The 26,233-nt window shown below is 43.0% G+C and overlaps 1 protein-coding gene across 1 annotated transcript in view; it reads right to left on the reverse strand.

The window, feature by feature from the left end:
* LOC133480287 (voltage-dependent R-type calcium channel subunit alpha-1E) overlaps positions 1-26,233 on the reverse strand; it is a 131,891-nt gene that overhangs the window by 79,415 nt on the left and 26,243 nt on the right. Inside the window, exon 3 of the mRNA XM_061778051.1 lies at positions 3,206-3,475. Within this exon, the coding sequence (XP_061634035.1) occupies positions 3,206-3,475 (270 nt within the window). The remainder of the gene's footprint in view (positions 1-3,205; positions 3,476-26,233) is intronic.

A 26,233-nucleotide genomic window follows, 5' to 3' on the forward strand; every position in this document is an offset into this window, starting at 1 on the left:
GCAAGAGGCGGGGTACACCCTGAACTGGTCGTCAGCCAATCGCAGGGCACATAGAAACAAACAACTATTCACACTCACATTCACACCTACGGGCAATTTAGAGTCTTCAATTAACATATCCTGGATGTTTTGGGGATCTGGGAGGAAACCAGAGTACCCGGAGAAAACCCACGCAGGCACGGGGAGAACATCCAAACTCCACACAGGCGTGGCCGGGATTTGAACTGTGAGGCAAATGTGCTGAATTGAGAACCAATGTTTGAAAGAATTTCCCCATGGCCTGTTGATGAGATTTCATTGGAACTCTATTTTTAATAACTCCAATGAACGGGCAAATGCAGAGGAAACAATGGATGACAGTTCACAAAAGACTGCTCTTTTTTTCTTCTTCTTTTTTAAGCCGGCAGTGGCCCATTCAGATATTCACAAGGCTGCTGTATTGAACACAACAATAGCAGAGAAGAGGCCACACCTGGCCTGGACACCTGGTGAGCTGCACCACAAACACCCAGACGCACGCACAGCACCAATACCGACCAGTATGCATGTGAGCACAGATGCAATAATAATGTGGCTTGAGAACCTCCTGTACAGTAGCCAATTAACGTGATAAAGTTTTTGTGAATTATTCTTTGACACAAGAATAGACCTGTGAAAGTATTTGGATTTGCAAGTAACGTATAGCACTATTCATTTTCTATCGTGCTTCTCCTCATGAGGGTCATAGGTGAGCTGGATCCTATCCCAGCTGATTTTGGAAGAGAGGGGGAGTACAACCTGGACTGGTTGCCAGCCACCCGCAGGGCAAACAACCATTTACAAAGACATTCACACCTGTGGAAAATTGTAAGTCTTCGATTAACCTAGCATGTATTCTTTTTGAAATGTGAGAAAAAGCCAGCGTACCCGGAGAAGACCCATGCAAGCACACGGAGAATATGCACACTCCACACTGGAAGGCTGGATTCAAACTTAGAACCTCAGAGCCTTGATGCTGCCTTAATTTAGGCTATTTACATCCTAAATTGTTTGTCTACATAAGCATAAGGATAAGGATAAACAAAGAGTAGTGATGCACTGAGGTGAAAATTCTTGACCAAAACCGAAAACCCAACATAGGGAAACCATGGATGTAAACCGAAACACCAAAATAAATTACTATGTCATTTATTAGTAAAATTGCATTTATGGCAATAACTGCAGAGCTGCCAACATACTGAATATAAAAATTCACTTCCACAACAATTTGGCTGAATTTCCGTGTTTTTAAGATTATGTCAAGAAAATTACCGCGGGACAGTTATTGCAGTATATTATGTAAAGTAATGGGATACAAAATAGATCTACATACTATTTAATTGCACAACATTAGCATTACTACATTATTATAATCGTAACTGTTAAGAAATTGCAGCTTCACCATTTGTCATTTGAATGCATGCATTGCACCAAATGTGTAAAGGCAGACGCAGTTACAGCCTGAATCAAAATATATGAGATTTCAACATGCTATCATCAAAAACATCTGTCGATGGATTAATTAGCCTTTACCGATTCTGTTTTCAACTGTAGTAAAGAAATCAAGTCTATTAAATCAGATCTTAATCTCTAAACTCAGTACTCTATTCTACAAACAAGCAAATAACATTGCTGATCAACTGGAGTGGATAGTTTCTACAGGAACAACAGTCTAGGTTTCTCTTGCTTGCTATTTTTGTATTTCCCGTATCAACTATTGCAGCTGAAATGATGCAAATATCCTCATTGTGGGACTAAGAAACATGATCTTATCATGTGTAAATATTCATTATATGAATGTATTTTTAAACTTATAGACCCTGTTCCCAGGTGACGTACGCGATTCATTCATGTACTAATTCCTTCCCGGTTGCAGGCGCCGTGTGTCCTGTGTCACTGTGTTATTTTCTTTCAAGACAGTTAATAAGTTGGTTACGCTCAGTTAAAACGCGGTTCCAGCCGGACCTATGTGACAAGTGTACTGCATCATCCATTCACTTATTTTTGTGTTTGGATACTACATGTTACGATAGCTTAGCAATTAGCATGGCTTCTCCGTCCTCCTCCTGTTAGTTACTCCTCCCGCTCTGTTTGTAACAACGATACTTTTCAGAAATGAAGCGTATTTGCTGCCACAGAGGCGAAGATTAGAGACTTAAGTTGCGTGTCAACGCAAAGCAGACCTTTGCCTCTGTGGCTCCGCATCGTGCTTAGCCGCATTAGCTAGACAGTTCTAGCTCGTCGCTAGTTGGGGCAGCACAAAATAGCGAGTGCCAAGCAATCCCCGATAGGAACAGCGAAAAGCTGCGCGGTTGGGCGACTGTTCAATGTGGACCGTTTTGGTGACAAAAGAAAAACTTTTCAGTGACTGAATTATCAGTGCATTCCTAATAAACAGACAAGCGAGTCGCATCAATACACTGTGACAGGCTAAAGGAAATCCATATAATTTGGTAGGATTTGAAGTAAAAGTAGTGGGAAAAGTGATGCAATTTGATTAGTTACAAATCTTTGTGGGGTTTATTTGTAAAAAGGTGCATTACCTAGGAATCCCGGATTAAAAGCAATGGGTTGACAGTGTCAGCGCCAGACAAATTGACAAATTGCGCGAGTGAATGGCTGTGGTGACCCCTGACGGGACAAGCCGAAAGTCACAACAACTTGTAGAAAGAGTCCTTCGTAGATTATTGGGGCCAAGGAATCTTACAAGAGCCACAACACAAAATGAAACAGTATACTGTATAATGGGCCGCCTGTCTGAATGGTAATATAACACATAGGGTCGCACGCTTTATGGTTAGCACAGCCGTCTCGCAGTTCTGAGGTAGGGGGTTCGAATCTGTAGCCTTCCTGTGTTAACATACCGTATCTCTAAAAACGAGTATTATTATATTCAGTAAGACAGATTGTTTGGTTCCAGTGATCCCATCATAGCGTGCAGATGTACCGAATAGAGTGGCTGGTGTGATACTGGCGATCGACGATGCTATCCATGGTGCTGAATTGTGCGCGTCCTGTTTTACGCATTGTGGTGTGTCGTCTCTTTGAAACACTTCGTATTCGTTAGTAGTTGACAGACATTGGTACATTAATATCTCACATGAGTTAATGAACGTTATATGGTGTTTGAACATGTCGCGAACATTAAAAGCGCTTTTGTGTGCAGCATGTTAAAAGAAAAGGATATGGCCACTCAATGATTTTCTTGGCGTACTTGCGGACCACGTTGTCCTCCCCAAGAATGAACAGAGACCTGTTGACGGTGAAGCAGTTCTCCCGGACGGGGATGGGGTTGTACAAGGCCATGGTGCGGGCACGCTGCGCTTTGGTCTGCTTGAAGGCTGCGGGGGACACGCCGCCCGTGGACGCGGCCGCTCCATCGCGGCTCCTGTTGCGCTCCGAGCCGCCGTCGCCGGTGCTCAACAAGACCGGAACGTCGTCTCCGAAGCGGGCCATTCTGTCCAGGCGGAGAAAACAAAAAAAAAAAGAAAAAGAAAAAAAAGATAAGCACGCGATAGGGGGTGACGAGACGAACAGGGGCGGTGTGGTCAAACAGGGCGCGGTGCTGCGCTCGACGGCTCTTCGTGGTCAATCACACCATCATGAGTTTTCACTTACAAAAAGCACATCAAAACATTTTCAGCGTCTTCGATTCGTGTGGTCAAAAAAAAAAAAAACAACAAGTTGACGATTACTTTCCAGTCTTGGATTCGCTGTGCGTAAAACTAAAATGTATCCTAAAACACGCGAGTTCAAACAGATTGCGAGAAGCTGCAACAGGTCACATCGAGTCGACGATATTTGAAAGAATCCAGCAATTACGGCGCTTCAATCCTCGCGCACAAAACATGACGGAGAAATAAACTTTGCCCCCCCACCCTCCAAAAAAAAACAAAAAAAAACGAGAGAGCTGAAATGCAGTGGGAGGGAGCGAGACACCTCTCCATTCTTTCACCGCACAAAAAAAAATAAAAAAATAAAAAATCAATAAAAATTAGGAGCCCGGACCTGCACGATGTGTCTTCACGCAAATAGATCACCTGTTATGATTGACACAATGTGAAGGACAACATCAAATATTTGTTTGGAGGGGTGATGGTTGTTTTCACAATCAAAGGACAAAGGATTCTCCTGTGGTACCTTGAGATACGAGTTTAATCGTATCAAATCTCAAACCATCCTTCTTACATTGAAATGAATACAAATGCAATTAATCCGTCTGGCCCCCAAAAACAGCAAAATTCCTTTTTTTGTTGTTGTTTTAAATAGGAAAATTGCCCTCAACAGTACTGTACATTATAAGATGTATACAAGATGATGCCAAATCCCTATCTAAAAAGGAAAGTATTACATTTGGTCCAAGGAAGTACTGTATGTCAAAACGATACATTTGTCTGTACTAAGAGACAAGCTTTGTACTGTATATCAGGGAGGGGCTAAGTTTAGCTTAGCAATTTTCTTATTTAAAACCCCAAAAAAAAAACAAAAAAAAAAAAAAAAAGGAATTTTGCTGTTTTCGGGGGCCGGACAGGCAATTTAGAGTTGTCAATTAACCTACCATCCATGTCTTTGGGATGTGGGAGGAAACCGGAGTGCCCGGAGAAAACCGACGCAGGCACGGGGAGAACATGCAAACTCCACACAGGCGGGACCGGGGATTGAACCCTGGTCCTGAGAACTGTGAGGCTGACGCTCTAACCAGTCGTGCCACCGTGTTATCTATAATATCCATCCATCCATTTTCTGAGCCGCTTCTCCTCACTAGGGTCGCGGGCGTGCTGGAGCCTATCCCAGCTGTCATCGGGCAGGAGGCGGGGTACACCCTAAACTGGTCGCCAGCCAATCGCAGGGCACATAGGAACAAACAACCATTCGCACTCACAGTCATGCCTACGGGCAATTTAGAGTCTCCAATGAATGCATGTTTTTGGGATGTGGGAGGAAACCGGCGTGCCCGGAGAAAACCCACGCAGGCACGGGGAGAACATGCAAACTCCACACAGGCGGGACCGGGGATTGAACCCGGGTCCTCAGAACTGTGAGGCTGACGCTCTAACCAGTCGTGCCGCCACTATCTATAATAATAAAATATTATTACAGATTATGTATTATAGACATTTTTAGAGTATATTATTTTATTTTAAAGGAGAAGAGGGGAAAATTATATCAGTTTACCACATTTTAATCATATGCAACTGATGTTCATGATCTTACTGTCTTTATAGGTAAATTACAGTCCCCTGTACTGTAAAATACAACTGTACTAATAAACATATTGTTAAGTTACAGTGGAAAATCAAACATTATCACATCCTGACATTGGTTAATTTCCAAGTTGTTCCATTTTCAAAGCAGTGTTTCCCTGGGAAAAATAAAGTTCAAGCTCGCGAATTGATGCTATCATAAAGCCTTTATTAACTATACAGGCATATTAAAAAAAAATTAAAAAAACATTTCTATCATACAACTTTAAAAAGAAGTTAACCACTGTCAAATAAAACTAAATAAAAGTTAGATTTGACAGTGCATGTAAAGAAAAGGGAACAGGGAGCAGTGACAATGTCATCAAGTGACTTTTTTTTTTTAGGAATTGCTGAAATATTGTGCAGTTTATAAGTGTATTTAAAATAGATTTTTCATGAGCTGTTCACTTGCCTGACTCCCATGCAGGTAGTGGAGGTTCAGTTCCCACAGTGAAGGTGTGAATGTGAGTATAAATGTCTGTCTCCACTGTATATGTAGGCTGCAACTGACTGGCAACCAGTCCAGGGTGTAGCATACCTTTCGCACAAAATCAGCTGGGATAGGCTCCAGGTCCTCATGGCCCTGAACAGGATAAGCAGCATAGAAAATGGATGGATGGGTGATATTTAATTATTTGTATATAACTCATATTATATTGAGCAGCCAGACCCCTTAGTGTTTTACAAAGTGCCATTTCCTGTTCTATAGTTATCATCACCGTGCTGTGTTATCACGCAAAAAAAAGAAAAAAAAAAAAAAAGAAGGCAAACTCATACATTTGAAAGTGTATTTTTTCTAGGAAATCAACACACCTCCCCCTTAACTGTATCGATAATGTTCAAACTTTGCATATAATGTTACAATGGCTTACAATAATTTTGGCTATAATTTTTAGGACTAAAACCTCTGCCTCATTTTTAATGAACACTTGGGCCTACTACACCACTGCAGTTTAATGTCGGTCATTATGATGGTACTTGCAGAGCCAAGTATGATTTTAGGCGGTGCTTGGTGTAAAAGGTTTGAGAACCACACTTACACCACAAGGATGATTTAGATGGTTGGGGTATCCTCGATTAAACCCGCAGCTAAAAACAGCCCCAAAATATTAGAATTCTCATGTGATCTCTTATTAAAATCAGACTCTTATTACGTATCACCACTTATCGCTAAATATTAATTATGTCAATATTCACCCCGACGACAAAGGCAGATAATTTCAGAATTGTTGCAGCACAGTACGATGAAGAAACGAGAAAAGTGATGTGTTTCAGTGACGAGGACACTGATCATTGGTGTGTGTGTGTGGGGGGCCTCTTCCTCATTAGCCCACAAACATTAAAAACAGAGTATGACTTTTCCTCGCAGTTAGATGAGAAGATGCCCCTGCCCCACCTCCAATAGGTTCCCCAGGTTACAAGTGTAATTTAAATGAGAGTAAATGATAGCACTACATTGTCCTCATGTCAAGCCGAGAGTGTGCAGCACTCACAGCTTTTTTGGCTGAGAGGTTAAGAGGTTATTATGGTAATTAGGTGTTGGCGGCGGGAATGATTAGGGAGTCAGGATGATGTCTACTTCATTGGGGGGTGGCGGGGGGGGGGGGTGGGGAGCATTGAGCCAAGCATGAGCAGCCTCTTTCATGCACATGATGGTTGGAGTCTTTAGATTTTTCTTCTTGCTCTATCAAAGTGGATTATTTGATATCTGAATGTGAGTTCAATGTGTTTAATCCATTGTCAAACAATAGCCTTCTCAAAAGCAAATTCATCAAGAATTTTGTTGGGAATTTTTTTTAAGAAGGCCGGCACGGTGGACGACTGGATAGCACGTCTGCCTCACAGTTCTGAGGAGTGGGATTCAAAACCCGGCCACGCCTGTGTGGAGTTTGCATGTTCTCCCTGTGCCTGGGTGGGTTTTCTCCGGGCACTCCGGTTTCCTCCCACATCTCCACCACCCACCTGAAGATAGTTGGGATAGGCTCCAGCAGCCCACGAACCTAGTGAGGATAAACGGTAAAGAAAATGGATGGATGGATTTTTTTAAGTTCAGTGTTTTGTGTTTTAATTTGACTATTTTATGCTAAAGTAGAACCAAATGCAACCCCATGGGGGGCACAAGCCAGTGCAAACTGTAGGCCGGTCCCAAGCCCGGATAAATGCAGAGGGTTGCGTCAGGAAGGGCATCCAGCTTAAAACTTTGCCAAACAAATATGAGCGTTCATCCAAAGAATTCCATACCGGATCAGTCGTGGCCCGGGTTAACTACGTCCGCCACCGGCGCCGTCAACCTGCAGGGCGCTGGTGGAAATTCAGCTACTGTGGGACGAAGTCGAAGACGAAGAAGAGGTGGAAAGCGGGTTCTTCGGCAGAAAGAGAAGAGGAAAGCACAGAGCCTAGAACTGAATGTGGGGACTTTGAATGTTGGGACTATGATAGGAAAATCTCGGGAGTTGGTTGACATGATGATTAGGAGAAAGGTTGATATATTGTGTGTCCAGGAGACCAGGTGTAAAGGCAGTAAGGCTAGAGGTTTAGGGGCAGGGCTTAAATTATTTTACCATGGTGTAGATGGGAAGAGAAATGGAGTCAGGGTTATTTCAAAAGAAGAGTTGGCTAAGAATGTCTTGGAAGTGAAAAGAATATCAGATCGAGTGATGAGGCTGAAACTTGAAATTGAGGGTGTTATGTATAATGCGATTAGTGGCTATGCCCCACAGGTAGGATGTGACCTAGAGGTGAAAGAGAAATTCTGGAAGGAGCTAGACAAAGTAGTTCTGAGCATCCCAGACAGAGAGAGAGTCGTGATTGGTGCAGATTGTAATGGACATGTTGGTGAAGGAAACGGGTGATGAAGAAGTGATGGGTAAGTACGGCATTCAGGAAAGGAACTTGGGACAGATGTGGTAGACTTTGCAAAAAGGATGCAAATGGCTGTAGTGAACACTTTTTTCCAGAAGAGGCAGGAACATAGGGTGACCTACAAGGTAGACGCACGCAGGTGGATTACATTTTGTGCAGACAATGTAATCTGAAGGAGGTTACCGACTGTAAGGTAGTGGTAGGGGAGAGTGTGGCTAGAAGAAGTGGGACACTGAGAGGACAGAGGAGAGGCGAAAGGAATACATTGAGATGTGACATAAGGGCATATGATGACATGTATGGCAGGTTGGACACTAAAGAAGGAGAAAAGGATCTATACAGTCTGGCCAGAAAGAGGGATAGAGATGGGAAGGATGTGTAGCAGGTTAGGGTGATTAAGGATAGAGATGGAAATATGTTGACTGGTGCCAGTAGTGTGCTAGACAGATGGAAAGAATACTTCAAGGAGTTGATGAATGAGGAAAATGAGAGCGAAGGGAGAGTAGAAGAGGCAAGTGTGGTGGACCAGGAAGTGGCAATGATTAGTAAAGGGGAAGTTAGAAAGGCATTAAAGAGGATTAAAAATGGAAAGGCAGTTGGTCCTGATGACTTCCTGTGGAGGTATGGAAGCATCTAGGAGAGGTGGCTGTGGAGTTTTTGATCAGCTTGTTCAACATAATTCTAGCAGGTGAGAAGATGCCTGAAGAATGGAAGAAAAGTGTGCTGGTGCCCATTTTTAAGAACAAGGGTGATGTGCAGAGGTGTGGGAACTATAGAGGAATAAAGTTGATGAGCAACACAATGAAGTTATGGGAAAGAGCAGTGGAGGCTAGACTCGGGACAGAAGTGAGTATTTGTGAGCAACTGTATGGTTTCATGCCTAGAAAGAGTACCACAGATGCATTATTTGCCTTGAGGATGTTGATGGAAAAGTACAGAGAAGGTCAGAGGAGCTACATTATGTCTTTTGTAGATCTAGAGAAAGCCTATGACAGAGTACCCAGAGAGGAACTGTGGTACTGCATGCAGAAGTCTGGAGTGGCAGACAAGTATGTTAGAATAATACAGGACATGTACGAGGGCAGCAGAACAGTGGTGAGGTGTGCTGTAGGTGTGACAGACGAATTTAAGGTGGAGGTGGGACTCCATCAGGGATCAGCCCTGAGGCCCTTACTGTTTGCAGTGGTGATGGATAGGCTGACAGATGAGGTTAGACTGGAATCCCTGTGGACGATGAAGTTTGCAGATGACATTATGATCTGCAGTGAAAGCAGGGAGCAGGTGGAGGAACAGTTAGAAAGATGGAGGCATGCACTGGAAAGCAGAGGAATGAAGATTAGCCGAAGTAAGACAGAATATATGTGCATGAATGAGAGGGGTGGTGGGGGAAGAGTGAGGCGAGAGGGAGAAGAGATAGCAAGGGAGGAGAATTTGAAATACTTGGGGTCAACCGTCCAGAGCAATGGTGAGTGTGGTCAGGAAGTGAAGAAATGGGACCAAGCAGGTTGGAACGGGTGGAGGAAGGTGTCAGGTGTCTTATGTGACAGAAGAGTCTCTGCTAGGATGAAGGGCAAAGTTTATAAGACAGTGGTGAGGCCAGCCATGATGTACGGATGAGAGACAGTGGCACTGAAGAGACAACAGGAAGCAGAGCTGGAGGTGGCGGAAATGAAGATGTTGAGGTTCGCTCTCGGAGTGACCAGGTTGGATAAAATTAGAAATGTGCTCATCAGAGGGACAGCCAAGGTTCGATGTTTTGGAGACAAAGTTAGCGAGAGCAGACTTCGATGGTTTGGACACGTTCAGAGGAGAAATAGTGAGTATATTGGTAGAAGGATGATGAGGATGGAGCTGCCAGGCAAGAGAGCTAGAGGAAGACCAAAGAGAAGGTTGATGGATGTCGTGAGGGAAGACATGATGGCAGTTGGTGTTCGAGAGGAGGATGCAGGAGATAGGCTTACATGGAAAAGGATGACGCTCTGTGGTGACCCCTAATTGGACAAGCCGAAAGGAAAGGAAGAAGAAGATGCTAAAGCAGAACCAAACAGACCCTACAAATTTCAAAATGATTCAAAATGGTCATGAATTGAGAGGGTTAGACTAGTTGTGGGCATTTCGCTGGATGCTCTGAAAACCTCCTCCTCAGAACTTTCAGCTGTCAATCAAATACATGCCTTCTTTCCCAGCTCCGAAGCGTGGAGAGGAGAATTCCCAGCGACAGACATTGCACACGCGCTCACGGGCTGCAGAGAAGCAGCCTCTGAGCCAGCATCATTATACACCGTGGCACCGGGATAATTTTCCCTCCTTTGAAATTCAGCGGCACAACACGCTTCTGTGGCCGCCGAAGGGTGCGCCACAAGTGGCCACAGCCGCGCGACACGCACCAATCCTAGATGATTTTTTCCCCTACTCCTCCTCCCCCGGGACGTGAGTCAGGCAACTGTGAGGGTTAACGGCCCTAACGCTGTTGTGCCGGACCTCCGGCAGCTCTTCCAACTGCTGTCAGGCAGACACTGAAGCCTAAATAACACAAAAATCATTAAACGTCAGGGAAGATGTATTTTTTCGAGTTGTATGCATAGTTTGATGGCCAGTTGCACGCTATACTGGTATGATAATGGGTTAAAGGTTATAATGAATGAGGTAGAGGCAATTGCGCCAACTGGCCACTGCATGGAACAGGGGCGCTTGGTGTTTATATGGTGGGGGAGGGCCTCATGCTAGAAAATAGCCCGTCAACTGTGATGATGAAAAATAAATTTAAGCTATATCTCAACAATTCAGTATTAAATTGTTCTGTCTTTACAAGTTTTCAGTACTTACCTTCAAACATGTTCCATCTATTGAGGTAAAAAAACATGACAAATAGTTTTGCTCAACTTTAAGGAAAATGTTTAGTTTTAACGGGACCATTGTACAGAAAATGTTTTTTTACTCTACAAAAACAATTTAAAAAAAAAACAAGAAATCTGCACATTTTCAACTGTTTCTAACTATACTTTTTTATTATTTGTAATTGAAATCCTACATAATGATATAGGTTCTCTTTATCCTGTGACGGTGAATTCACCGCTTTGCTTGTCTGTTTCAAAGCTTTAAAATGCCATGTTTGTGTTCCTGTAGGTGGCCGAACAATTTAGGATGTAAATATCCTAAATTTAAGCAGAACCATGAATTAGTGGTAAGCATGTCTGTCTCATTGTTCCAAGGTTCCAGGTTTGAATCTCTTTTTCCTATGTTGACTTTGCATGTTCTCCCGGGGCTTGTGTGGGTTTAGAGAATCTAAAGTGCCCATAGGTATGAATGTGAGCGCGAATGGTTGTTTGTTTATATGTGCCCTGCGATTGGCTGGCGACCAGTTCAGGGCCTCTCGCCCGGAGATAGGCTCCAGCACGCCCGCGACCCTGGGGAGGATAAGCGTAACAAAAGATGAATGAATGAATGAATGAATATAAAATACTCCCAACTTTGTACTCTCACTCACAGATCAAGCATATAGAATGACTGTTTAAATTTTAGTCTTGGCAAATCAACTGTTTATGGTTCAATCACATTTCATGCTGTTCAGGCTTCAAATCAAGACAAACAGTTCTCAAAGTCTCGCTGCTGCACCTGTAAAGGAAAGGAGTCTTTTTGAAGACGGGAATCCAGATTTGAAGGGAAGCTACTAATTAGGTTAAGGTCCCATATAGGCGTCTTCCAGTGGTTGTCTCGCACAGCAGAGCCACTTGGAAGAAAGCAGCTTATCAAGTTGTGGGCCTTGTTTTGGCAACTGGGTCAGAGTCACTACACTGTAGTAAATTACTTGACAGTGACAGTGATAATTTGGTGGCATCCATACTATATTCATAGCCATAGTAATAACTACAAATTAACAAGATCAGGGTGGCAAGGGTGACCATGGCGCACGTTTGACAGCAGGTTGACTGTGTCTGCTCTGGTAACAGGAAATAGTGCCACATAGTAGTGAGCTGCAAAGATTTCGATCCAAAAATAGAACACGAGAGCGCAGATACAGTGTATACCTGGCAGGCTCTTTCCTGAAAGCTGGTCGTTATCGTTGTTTCGGCCTAGAAGGCTTCTAACAAAATCAGCCTGTCTCATGAGGGCAACAGTTTGGAGACAAGTGACGTGGGAACTCAAATGTAATGGGGAAAAAGGGGGAATGTTGTCAAAGTTTCAATAAAACTAGCTAGTTAACAAGAAAAAAGAAACTTTTTTCAAAGAACCTGTGGCATTTTACCAAATATTCGTAAAATGTACTGTAATTCAAAGTTTAACACAAAGTAGACCATGAACATTAACATTAATAAGAATTCCACTCCAGAAGGGAGTTTTATTTTAATTTAATTTTTTTACCATTGATGCATGTTAGTAGTAAAAATTACTTGAGTACTCGATGAAATATCTATAGGATCCTCTTCTTCTTCTTTTCCTTTCGGCTTGTCCCGTTAGGGGTCGCCACAGCGCGTCATTCTTTTCCATGAGAGCCTATCTCCTGCATCCTCCTCTCGAACACCAACTGCCATCATGTCTTCCCTCACGACATCCATCAACCTTCTCTTTGGTCTTCCTCTAGCTCTCTTGCCTGGCAGCTCCATCCTCATCATCCTTCTACCAATATACTCACTCTCTCTCCTCTGGACGTGTCCAAACCATTGAAGTCTGCTCTCTCTAACTTTGTCTCCAAAACATCGAACCTTGGCTGTCCCTCTGATGAGCTCATTTCTAATTTTATCCAACCTGGTCACTCCGAGAGCGAACCTCAACATCTTCATTTCCGCCACCTCCAGCTCTGCTTGATGAAATATCTATAGGATAATGGATTCTAAAAGATTTGATTGAGACGGCCCTCGAGTTTGCATCTTCTCTCCGTGTTTCTGTGGGTTCCAAAAACATTCCCAAAACATGCATGTTAGGTTCATTGAATACTCTAAAATGTCCATAGGTGTGAACGTGACTGTGAATGGGTGTTTGTCTGTATGTGTCCTACGATTTGCTGGCGACCAAGTCAGCTTGCATAAGCTCACCCATGATCCAAATGAGGACAAGCACAATGGAAAAAGAATGGTTATACAAAATGTACATGTACTGCACAAATAAATGGTGGATCTCAACACTTTGAACACTTTTTGTTATACAGTTCACAATAAAACTTTTTTTTTGTGTGACCATTTAAGGGTGAAGCCCACCTTTCTGCTGGCATAGGCTCAAATTATCAACAACCCTAATGAGGACAGGACAGGCGCAATAGAAAATGGATGGATGGACAGAATACCAGACTATGTAACAAGAAATGCTATTACTGGAACTGAAGTAGATGACGGGTATTTTACACTGAGCTGTGACGTCAAACAAGGAATGTATCTGTGTATGTTTATGCGGTGTAATAACTTGTCAACACATTTTCATTGGCGCGGTGCCCACACTTGACGACAAGCATGGACAAGGCTGACAACGTGCAGGTAAGCAAAGTACTTCTTTGTAGTATTTTTTAATTCATCTAACAAAATGATTGTTTAATTTCACTTATCTTCACAAGGGTCGCGGGAGTGTTGGAGCCTATCCCAACTATCTTCGGGCAGGAGGCGGGCTACACCCTGAACTGGTTACCAGCCAATCTCAGGGCACATACAAACAAACAACCATCCGCACTCACATTCACACCTACGGGCAATTTAGAGTCTTTAATTAACCTACCATGCATGTTTTGGGGATGTGGGAGGAAACCGGAGTTCCCGGAGAAAACCCACGCAGGCATTGCAACATATTGTACATGCATTGTTCGCTAAATAGATACACAACATTTGTGCAAAGCAACTTGGATGCTCAGATATACACCACAGTAATGTATTTGTTCAATGTACCTTTATGTAGCAAATGATCAATACACTCCAGTGTGTATTAACTATTTAATCAATTTAAACACTCATCAGACATTTCATTAGGTACACCAGCAAAACCAAACGAGATTCAGTTGTGAACTGACAATGCTCAGGTTTGATATGATTTGAGATACATTTCTACTCCACTGTACTTCGGTTACTATATTTAGTTACACGACAGCAGCAAGTATTCGAAACGGATTGCAGTGTTAAGCAATTATAATACTGTAATACCTTCCTAATAGCATCAATCAAAATGGAGCATTAATATCATCAAAGGCAGAATTATTGACATCTCTATTATTGGATCTCTTTAGACTGTGCATGTAATAAACCTGAAGAGGAAGAAACCCATTGATTACTTATATATATATATATATATATATATATAAAATCATCCACAATGTTCAGATTCTTCAAGGAGTATGTAAAAGCAAGGACATGATAGGCAGTAGACTTTAATGGTTGGATGGATTTATTACTATTTAAACTGTTGCAATTTTCTACTCATTTGCATTAACTCATAAGTCATTGCTCTGTTATCTGTGACAGTTCTTATGTTGTGACAATCAAAAACTGAAGACAATCTGCGTGTTGTTTTTTTATTGTGGCCATACATACATGGTGCATCGCAATTAATTTTAATTATTTGAATATCGTGGAACACAGAATTTATTTAAATAGTTCAATGCAATTATTAGACACAGTAATATTTTACTTTTCACTTTGATGATTACAGCGTAAAGCTAACAAAAAAAAAAGCAATTGGCCCTCTGAACAATATTTTCCAATGCCTTTAACGAATCTGTATAATATATAAGCTTCCCTTTTTGTATTGAACTGCTAAAAAGAACTTTTCCAAAATACTCACATTTATTGATACACCTGTACAACATTGAAATACATGTAAAGATAAAAAGAACGCAGCATTTTATTCTGAACTGCAAAACAAAGCAGAAAGGTTGGTTACTTTGTGTGGAGTCAAAAAAAAAACCTCAAATTTCCTGCTGGTACAAATACACAAATTGCATCCTTCCACTAACAATCCACTTGAGGTTTAAACAGAGTGGCAATGAGTCACAAGAGCATGTCAGTTATTCTTTGTTTTGCTCCCTCAGATACTGGTTTCACTTATCACGAGCACCAGGTCTCCTTGTCAACGCAACTCTCCAAAGAATAGATGACTGATTTTATGTTTTTCCTCCCCGAGTCAAACCGAGTTACATGTGCACCTGGCTCCCCAAATGCAGATTGGTGGCTGCAAGGGAGACAACAGTCTTCGAAATTTGTATTTCCTTTTGCAATCTGCTTTGATCTCCCCGAATTAAAGAAATGTCACTTTTTTAACTCATACAGTGTAGTAGCTCAAACCTGGCTTTCCATTGTCACATTGTTTTTCTGTGAATGTAAACAGTGATGCAATTTTTGCTCTTTTTTTTTATTAGGATTGTGCTTTCATCAATCAGGTTTCATTTACAAACGATAATGCAGTCGATACACTCATTTGTATTGGTTTATATCATGATATTTATCAATCATTATATGATCATTTAGTGAAGGTAAAGGGAGGTTGGTGAGTATTGGGAAACGTAAGAGACATGAATGATGGGCAAATAATGAACAAAGCTCTGGACTACGTGTAAAATATTTAATATATATTTTACATTGAATACAGAGCTGTTCCATCATTTTCTATAGCACTGGTCCTCAATGGGGTGATCTCGAGCCTATCCCTGCTTACTTTTGGTAAAAGGCACTGTTAGACATTCCTGTAAATTCTACAGTTATTTACCACAAACCTTACAGTAAAATACTTTAGTGATGTTACAGTAATCAACTTCAGTTTCCAATGCATCGTGGAATTTTGGTTGACGTCACACTAGTGATGGGCACGGCAGTTCTTTTGAGTGTACTGAATCATTCAAACAGTTTATTAAAAGGATTTGTTCAAAAGATTCGTTCGCCGAATCGTTCAGTTCTTTTTCACAACATCATTCAAGTGCTTCCTCTTTCATTTAATGATCCATCCTTGAGGTTCACGTTCACTCAAGACATTCAGGACTATGCGTTGTTCTTGTCATGTATTGTAAACTAGGAAAGGTGGGGAGATTATTACTTCGGCTAAATGCTCACCTACCTATCTCTCTCTCAGCAAGCTCTCAAACACCGGCTTCGGTTGTGACTCGTGAACATGCGTGCAGCGAGCTCAGCTACCGACCATCCTTCCGCGTCCCCTGACGTCCAGCTATGCTCTCGCCAGCCGGCGTGACTTTTCTGCATTCCACCGCGGTGGACCGTCGCTGACACCAGCCCCCGCCAGACGGGCATTCTGCTCACTCACCTTCGCTAAAAAGATTTGTTTTTCTGAACGAAACGTTCGCGAACGTAACAACACTATTGTTAATAACCTATGGAATTAACAGTGCAGGACTGGCTGTAGTCAATTGCAGGTCACATTTCCACTCACATTCACACCTATGGACAATTTATAGTCTTCGATTAACCTAGCATACATGTTTTTTCAATTCAAATCAATACCATTTTAGCTGTGCCACAGACACAGCCAACAGAAACAGGAACACAGACAGACACCATATGGACATTACTCCAAAAACAGCCTCATAAGGATTATGAGGTTTATCATCGCTTTGAATTGAATTACTACTTTGTTAAAAATTAAAAAAACGCACCATCTGCTGGATGTGGTTGCCAATGTTTATAACAGCATATTATGTTTCTAATATGAGTCCTCCACAAACACATATCATACAGTAGCTGTAAAGTGTCAGCATCTGTTATTTGGCTGAATGGTTCCCTGCCATCAAAAAGTTCCCCAAAAACTTGGCCAAAATTGGACAGTGACACGGCAAAGCTTGGCCAAACACACCAGCACAGCCGGACAACAAGGACAGACCGATTGATGTGGCCACATGAAGGGGCTGAGGGGGGCGAGGACTGGACTATATTTAGCTTCATTGAGATGGTAATGGTTGGAACATGAGAGGACCTTGCATGTGCAGCTTTGAGTGGGTGCGTCATAAACAGCACGTAATACATTTGGGGGATCCTTCGAAATAACAAATCGTGTTTGGTATCATTTTTTTGTACAACTGTGCTGTACATTATTTAGTTCCTTGTTTCTTAACCTCTTCTATGTTTGCCCCCCCGTCCCCTCTTCCTTTCTACCCACCCCAGAATCCTGCTTCCCACTGTTGTCTTCCTCCTCCGCGTTTCCTAGCAACACAACTGACATGCCCTCTCTTCCCGGCCCTGTGAATCTACTCCCGTAACCCTACATTATAATAGAACAACCTATATACAATGCCTACGGGATGCAAATTAACAGCTCTTGTCTACAAGCATGTCGTCAACCCGCTTTTCCCCACATTGCATGCTCAGAGGGGGCAACACAACACTTTGTTGTGGAATGCAAGCAAATGGCGTGGGATGCTCAATTTATTGAGGCATCTTCTGTGACAGACATCAAGAGGAAATGTGCGTTTATGAGGCAGTAGTTGGCAATCCCCCTGTGATATCCACAAAGTATTCAGAGTGCTTTACTTTTTGCTAATTTTTTTATGTTAAAGCCTTATTCAACAATGGAAAATTTACACACTACACGCAATAATGACAACATCCATCCATCCATTTTCTGAGCCGCTTCTCCTCACTAGGGAATTAGGGAACCCTGAACTGGTTGCCAGCCAATCGCAGGGCACATACAAACAAACAACCATTCGCACTCACATTCACACCTACGGGCAATTTAGAGTCTCCAATTAATGCATGTTTTTGGGATGTGGGAGGAAACCGGAGTGCCCGGAGAAAACCCACGCCACGGGGAGAACATGCAAACTCCACACAGGCGGGACCGGGGATTGAACCCGGGTCCTCAGAACTGTGAGGCTGACGCTCTAACCAGTCGGCCACCGTGCCGCCTAATGACAACATGAAAAAATATATTAGGGAACTGTTTGCTAATTTATTTTTAAAAAATTAAGATGAAATCATATGTACAGAAGCCTTTGCTTCAATACAGTGGTACCTCAACTTACAAAAGAACTGGCTTGAAATGTTTAGGATACGAGCAGTCACTCGGCCGATTTTTTTGTTTTGAGATGCAAGCAAACATTTGAATTACAACTGCTACATGGTAGCAGCGAACTTCAAAACAAGCAGCAGTTTGTTAGATAGTGAACAAATCTTCAAAAAAGTGTCTCCTCCAAGCTGATTATTGTTACTCCCAAAAGTTCAGGTTTAGTGTAAAACTAAACATAAAGCAAAGATAATTACACATTCAAAGGGGGCAGTGCCTCTGAATCGGTAGACTGGGGTGGTGGTCCTCCTTTTTAAGCAGGTGGACCAGAGGGTGTGCTCCAACTACAGGGGGATCACACTCCTCAGCCTCCCTGGTAAGGTCTAATTGGGGTGCTGTAGAGGAGGGTCCGTCAGGACGTCGAATCTCAGATTCAGGAGGAGCAGTGTGGTTTTCGTCCTGTCCGAGGAAACAGTGGACCAACTCTACACCCTCGGCAGGGTCCTCGAGGGTGCGTGGGAGTTCGCCCAACCAGTCTACGTGTGTTTTGCGGACTTGGATAAGGCGTTCGACCCCGTCCCTCGGGTGTCCTGTGGAGGGTGCCTTGGGAGTATTGATATGGGCTGTTCGGTCCCTGTACCACCGGTGTCACAGTTTGGTCCGCATTGGCGGCAGTGAGTCGGATTCGTTGCCAGTGAGAGTGGGACTCCGCCAAGGCTGCCCTTTGTCACCGATTATGTTCATTATCTTCATGGACAGAATTATTTATTATATATATTCTTTGTCCTCTGCTAAAAATGATGAATAATGCAGGCTACTGAGCTGTTGTGACCGTCTTGTTTGTATATTCATTGTGTATGTATAATACTGACCACACACGCCAGAAGGAGGAGCAAAATGCCTATTGAGTTATCATGATCTACAAACTATTTGATTCTTCACTTTCTATGTAATTATGTTATCACTCTTTGCTTTTATAAAGTGCAATTCTGTAGAGAGCTATTCCTCTTATTTAAAAAAATGTTACAAACCTTTTTTTTGGTGGGTTCCCCCCCCCTGTAAAGGCCTTTTCACACTGCACTTGCACAGTCTGAAAGGCCAGCGTGTCAAAGCGCACCTATTCGGCAAAGGGGATGCGGCCATCCCATATTTGGAAGTGGTGACGTAACAGCCTCGAAGGAAGTCGGGAGGCTTTCCCCGCTGAGTAGACCGCAACTTGGCAGTAGGTGTTTGTCATTGTTTGAAAAGAAGGCCCTAACTTTTCTTATTTTAAGGAGGAGGTGACGCAGCAGCAGCAAAAAAAAAAAAAAAAAAAAAAAAAAAAAAAAAGGAGGGGGGGGGGGGGGGGGGGGTGGTAACGGGAATATCCCATACTAATTTCATGGCAGCATCTCAGAGTTGAAATGCATCCATGAGCTTTCTAGCTCCAGGAAGAGGGCCTCAAGGTGTATTTCAGGCTGAGGACGGAGCCTTGAAAGGGATTTTGAAAGCCTCCCACAGAGACGTCTTAGTGTATCATTTTTCTATTGGCCCAAAGTTCGGGTCAGTGGGAAAGCACAATTATTATGCCTTCCTCCATTTCCCCTTGCCGTTAACAGTACAACTCCACCAAAATAGCGCTCAGAAATCACTCCACCAGCCTCTCTCCCATTGGAGGAGCTTTTTGACGTTACCGCGTCAAAACTCCCGAATAGAACATTTATCTACCCAATGACGTGGCGCAGAGCGTCAGACGCCCTCTCCATTGACGCAACGCTCGGCGTCACGTCAAAACGTGCTGAAGCCCCCTCAGCTCTCACACACACACACACACAATGAATGGGAAAGTCGAGTGCAGTGTGAAAATGCCTCAAAAGCTCAATTTTGATCTTCACGGCAGAGGCTGGGAATACTTAGGTCCATGTAATTTCTTAATTTGATATTTTTTATTCATTTGAAAAACAAAAATATTTTTTCACATCATGGGGTGTTGGGCCAAATTTAGAGGGACAAACATTTATTTCCTCCATTTTAGGATAAGGCTGGAACAAAATGTGGTGCACAGTGGGAAAAAGCGAAGCGTTCTGGGTGCACTGCATACTGTATAGGATAATTATTAGGTTCACTGAAGTGTTCCAACCTCCTTGGAAACATTTTTGAGAAACAACTGCATACTTGTTTAATGTATTGACAAAGACGGGGGATTAATGCAACCATGTGTGACTTGCACTTCTATTACTAAGCCATGTTCCCATATTGAACAAAATGTGTCATTAGTACACATTATTAGAAGTAATAGATTAATTAAATGGCAAAAAAAAAGTCTATTAAAAGACCTCAACTACATTCTTTAAACTTATGCAGGTATAATGCATTTAACCCTATACTTACATTGATACCTTGCTTTGTTTGGCGCATTAATGAAGTCAACTGAGGGGCAGAGGCACAAGACAAATGAAATGGGATGGCTCCCTCTAGTGACAATGTGTAATACTACATTTGATATACATTGAAGTTATTTCAGGATTTGAAAAAATACATATACATACAGGTGTGTTCCAAAAAGATTGGAATATCTAGCGAAAGTCCATTGATTTCAATAATTTGTTTCAAAAAGTTACAGTTGTGTGTTATATTATTTACCACAGACAAAGTGCAACATTTCAAGCCTTTATTTGTTTCAATTTTGATTATGGCAGAAAGACAAAAATAAACAAATGCATTATTTCATAAAATTAGAATATTTCATGTGACCAACCAAAAAGGATCTTAAAAACAAAAATGTTGGCCTTCTGAAAAGTGTATTAAAGTAATATGCCCTCAGTACTTTGTTGGGCCTCCTTTTGCATTAATTACAGCATCAAGGCGGCATGGCACGGAGGTGATCTGCCTTTGGCACAGGTGTCATTGTACCCCAGGTTGCCCTTGATATTGGCCTTCAGATTGTCTGCATTTCCGGGTTTCTGTTCCCTCATCTTCCTCTTAACAATACCCCATCAATTTTCAATTGGGTTCAACTGACATAAAACTATGTGGTCAATAATAAAACTTCTACAATGTCTTTTAAGACTTCAGCACAAAGCAAACAGAGATTGCAATACTGTGTTCGATGTTTAGGTTTCGTTCGGTTTTCCATATTTATATCATATTTGTATGTATAAATGATATGCATGTATTTCACTTTTTTGCTAAATATTTGCTTACTAATACAATATTTTTTAAACACTTCACAGATTCTACCCATATGTGCTCTTGTACTTTTCTGTCGGCCAACTAGTTTTTTTTTAATTTTTTTTTTATTTTTTAACTAATCGTCGGTGGCCTTTAAATATTGCTGTTGTAAACGATTGTGGGTAATATACAGTATCTCCTTTCCTATCGTAAAGGTTGCTCAGGAGTAACCTATGCTAAAGGTGACACAAAGATACCATCGCGATAACCTTTCCTAAGTATTTTGTAGAATTCGAACAACCTATCCTCCAAGTACTTCCGGGTCATTTCACTTGGATAGGATTAACCCATAACCTATATTTTGGTGTGAACTGAGAAAATGTGGTTGCACAAGTGCACACACCCTGTTATAATGGGTCTGTGGCTGTGTTCAGAATTAAGCAATCACATTCAAACTCATGTTAAATGGAAGTTAATGCACAACTGCCACCATTTAAAGTGCCTCTGATTAACCCAAAATAAATCTCATATGTTCTAGTAGGCTTTTTCAGACATTTTTGTAGTCACATCTTAAAACACAAGCCATGGTCCTGCAGGGAGCTTTTGCAAAATCAGAGGTCTCATTGTGCAAGAGAACAATAGTACAACAAAAATAAGAAGCGTCAATGTCATTCATATATCATGTCTAATTCTCCCATGGGCTGGAAATAAATGGTCATCAGATATAAAAAAAAAAAAACACTAGGGGGAATTGATGACAGAGGGTGTTGATGCACCTTTGGTCAGTCGCGGGTTCTGCGTGATATTTGAGTAACGTCTTCCATTGCTATGTGCAAAAATACTTCCGTATGTATGTAAAAATTAAGTTTGGATATGCCAACCCATTTAAAAATATACAAAACAAACGACTAGGACTACGGCTTCCGCATTGGCCGCTGTTTGCGCCAATCCAATTAAAGCGCTAGGGATATTTAAGTCTAGTTCACCAATCAAACGACACAAGAAAGTCACATGACCTCACACCGACTTCTATTGGGCTTCCCGGGCATAGTTAAAACACTAGATAGCCATCCCGGCTAATCGACGTGCTTACATGGCGACCATGTTGGAAAGGTTGTCATTACCATTGAAGACAACGGCCCGTGACTCGTGTTTACATTGAGACGAAGAACAACAACAGCTCTTATCTATTAGAGTATTTGTCTGGCACTGTCTGCCCAAACGTTTATATTTCAGCCCACTTCTAACTTGAGAAAACACATTGTTGTTAATTGCAGATGTTTTGTTGTTGCTTTGGTTGTACATATTAGCCCACATTCACCCTATTTTATCACACGCGTACGTACGTATCAGAATTTGCACATTTACTTTTTAAATTGTTTTATTTTATTGATGTTCATACTCTGATTAAACAAAAATCAAAAGTTACTCACAATTTACTCAGTACTTGAGTATTTTTTTCACTGCATATATGTATCTATATATATATATATATATATATATGTATATATGTATGTATGTATGTATGTATGTATATGTATATATATATATATATATATATATATATATATATATAGGACCGGTTGTGTGTGCGCGCCTACACTGCTGGTTGTAATTATCGTGTTGTTATTCATCCTCAAGATCATCTGTTTGAATGGATCCCACTCTGTTATCATCCATGCCTTGAACTGGGGTTTCACATTAAACAGACTGATTTTCAAATTGCATAATCATAACCAATGAATAATGATGACTGATCATGAATGTGCTTGTGGACTATATCAACAGTTCCCATTGGTTCCAGCAGGGGTCACAGCTCATTCAATGGAGTCCAGTTTTTGCTGCTATGTTGGATATTTCTGAGCATGGTGTTTGCTTACAAAGCACCTCCTTGTCGTTTGTCAAAACTGCCCCCTTCTAAAAGGAACATAAGTCAGGCTGCTGCAATTTTTAGGCTCCCTCTGGTTACGAGTGGGGGAGTGCAAGTGATGAATAACGCAGAACACACACTTGGACATACACACACACACGCGCACACGCAAATGCACACACACACACACACACACAGCGTATGACTCTGGTTTGCTGTGGATTAGCCTGGAGGAAAGTCTATGTGGATGCAGATGCTGACCACACAAACGACGTAAATGTAATGTGAAGCAAGCCTATGAAAGCACTGCATCAAAGGAATCCTGTCACACTACAAAGGTCCAATAAGCTAATAGCATCATACTGGCAACTGCAAGGCTCAAATAGCTTTGATATTGAGATGTAACTTGTATGAAAGAAATGAAGGCTCTTTTACAGGGTGAACATTAAAGACAAAAACAAGCACTGTGCATTAGGACACCACTATTGGAGTACACTTCCTTCCCTTCTGATCGTATGTCCACCATGGGGGACAGACTCTTCAGCTGCTCTTCCCCTTGACTTTGGAACTCACTTTTAGACGTTTTAGCAAAATTAGAAAAATATCATTTGTATAATAATCTGGAATGCAGTGTATTGATGAGCCTCGTGAAGGTGGAGGGTTGTTTGTGTTGAATAATTTAACTACTGAACATAGTTTATCTAACATACATGTGTTCATGATTGTCCAAATATTCTTTTGTACCATGGTCTTGGTGCTTCAGGATCCTCTCAGTTTAGGTAATTGATTTGCCACCATCCTGTGGCATCTATACCCATTTACAAACCTCTTTTAGGGGGGGCATCAAATATTCACTAATTTGCGCTTTTTGCAGCAGGGTCCTTAACCCCCCGAGAAAAGCAGGGGTTCACTGTATATTCAATATTGTGGCTGCAGAATGCATCATACTGTGAGCTGTTTCTAATATTTAGGTTACCTTATTCATCTAAACTAAGAGGGGCAAAATATTTGAAACGGTACAAATTGGAGATTTGCGGAGGAAACTCATCTCGGCCGCTTCTATCCAGGATCTTGTTCTTTCGGTCACGACCCACAGCTCGTGACCATAGGTGAGGGTAGGAACGTAGATCGACCGGTAAATCGAGAGCGTCGCCTTTCGGCTTAGCTCCTTCTTTATCACAACGGATCGATACAAAGTCCGCATCACTGCAGACACTCCACCGATCTGCCTGTCAATCTCCCGTTCAATTCTTTCCTCACTCGTGAACAAGACCCCAAGATACTTGAACTCCTCCACTTGGGGCAGGATCTCATTCCCGACCTGGAGAGGGCACGTCACCCTTTTCCGACTGAGGACCATGGTCTCGGATTTGGAGGTGCTGATTCTCATCCCAGCCGCTTCACACTCAGCTGCGAACTGCTCCAGTGAGAGTTGGAGTCCATGGCTTGATGAAGCGAACAAAACCACATTATCTGCAAAAAGCAGAGATGCAATACTGAGGCCACCAAACCGGACCCCCTTCTATGCCTCGGCTGCACCTTGAAATTGTGTCCATAAAAGTTCTGATCAGAATCGGTGACAAAGGGCAGCCTTGGCGGAGTCCAACCCTCACTGGAAACGAGCCCGACTTACTGCCGGATATGCGGACCAAACTCTGACTCCGGTCGTACAGGGACCGAACAGCCCATATCTAGGGGTTCGGTACCACATACTCCCGAAGCACCCCCCACATAACCCCCCCAAGGGACACGGTCGAATGCCTTCTCCAAATCCACAAAACACATGTAGACTGGTCGGGCGAACTCCCATGCACCCTCGAGGACCCTGCCAAGGGTGTAGAACTGGTCCACTGTTCCACGGTCAGGACGAAAACCACACTGCTCCTCCTGAATCTGAGATTCGACTTCCCGACGGACCCTCCTCTCCAGCACCCCTGAATAGACCTTACCAGGGAGGCTGAGGAGTGTGATCCCCCTGTAGTTGGAACACACCCTCTGGTCCCCCTTCTTAAAAAGGGGGACCACCACCCCAGTCTGACAATCCAGAGGCACTCTCCCCGATGTCCACGCGATGTTGCAGTGGCGTGTCAAACAGGACAGCCCCACAGCATACAGAGCCTTTAGGAACCGAGGAGCTTTTTAACCACCTCAGGTGACCTCACCCCCAGAGATAGGAGAGCCCGCCTCAGAGAACCCAGACTCTGCTCCCTCATGGGAAGGCGTGTCGGTGGAATTGAGGAGGTCTTCGAAGTATTATCCCCACCGCCTCACAACGTCCCGGGTCGAGGTCAGCAGCGCCCCATCCCCACTATACACAGTGTTGATGGTGCACCGCTTTCCCCTCCTGAGACGCCGAATGGGTAGACCAGAATTTCCTCAAAGCCGTCCAAAAGTATTTTTCCATGGCCTCAACGAACTCCTCCCATGAGTTTTTGCTTCAGCGACCCCCAAAGCTGAATTCCGCTTGGCCACCCGGTACCCATCAGCTGCCTCAGGAGTCCCACAGGCCAAAAAGGCCGATACGAATGCTTCTTCAGCTTGATGCCGTCCCTCAACGTTGGTGTCCACCAACGAGTTCGGGGATTGCCGCCACAACAGGCATCAACAGCTCCGGTCGGCCGCCTCAGCAATGGAGGCGTGGAACATGGTCCACTCGGACTCGATGTCCCCCGCCTCGCCCGGAACATGAGCATAGTTCTATCGGAGGTGGGTGTTGAAACAGGGGATTCTGCCAGACATTCCCAGCAGACCCTCACAACACGTTTGGGCCTGCCACGTCGGACCGGCATCTTCCCCCACCATCGGAGCCTACTCACCACCAGGTGGTGATCAGTTGACAGCTCCGCCCCTCTCTTCACCCGAGTGTCCATGACATGCGGCCGCAAGTCCGATGACACGACCACAAAGTTGATCATCGAACCTAGGGTGTCCTGGTGCCAACTGCACGTGTGGACACCCTTATGCTTGAACATGGTGTTCGTTATGGAAAATCCGTGATGAGCACAGAAGTCCAATAACAGAACACCGCTCGGGTTCTGACTGGGGGGGCTGTTCCTCCCAATCACCCCGTTCCAGGTCTCACTGTCATTGCCCACGTGAGCATTGAAGTCCCCCAGCAGAACGATGTAGACCCCAGCGGGAGCGCTCTCCAGCACCCCCTCCAAGG

This window comes from Phyllopteryx taeniolatus, chromosome 7, assembly GCF_024500385.1.
Source record: "Phyllopteryx taeniolatus isolate TA_2022b chromosome 7, UOR_Ptae_1.2, whole genome shotgun sequence".
Lineage (NCBI taxonomy): Eukaryota > Metazoa > Chordata > Actinopteri > Syngnathiformes > Syngnathidae > Phyllopteryx > Phyllopteryx taeniolatus.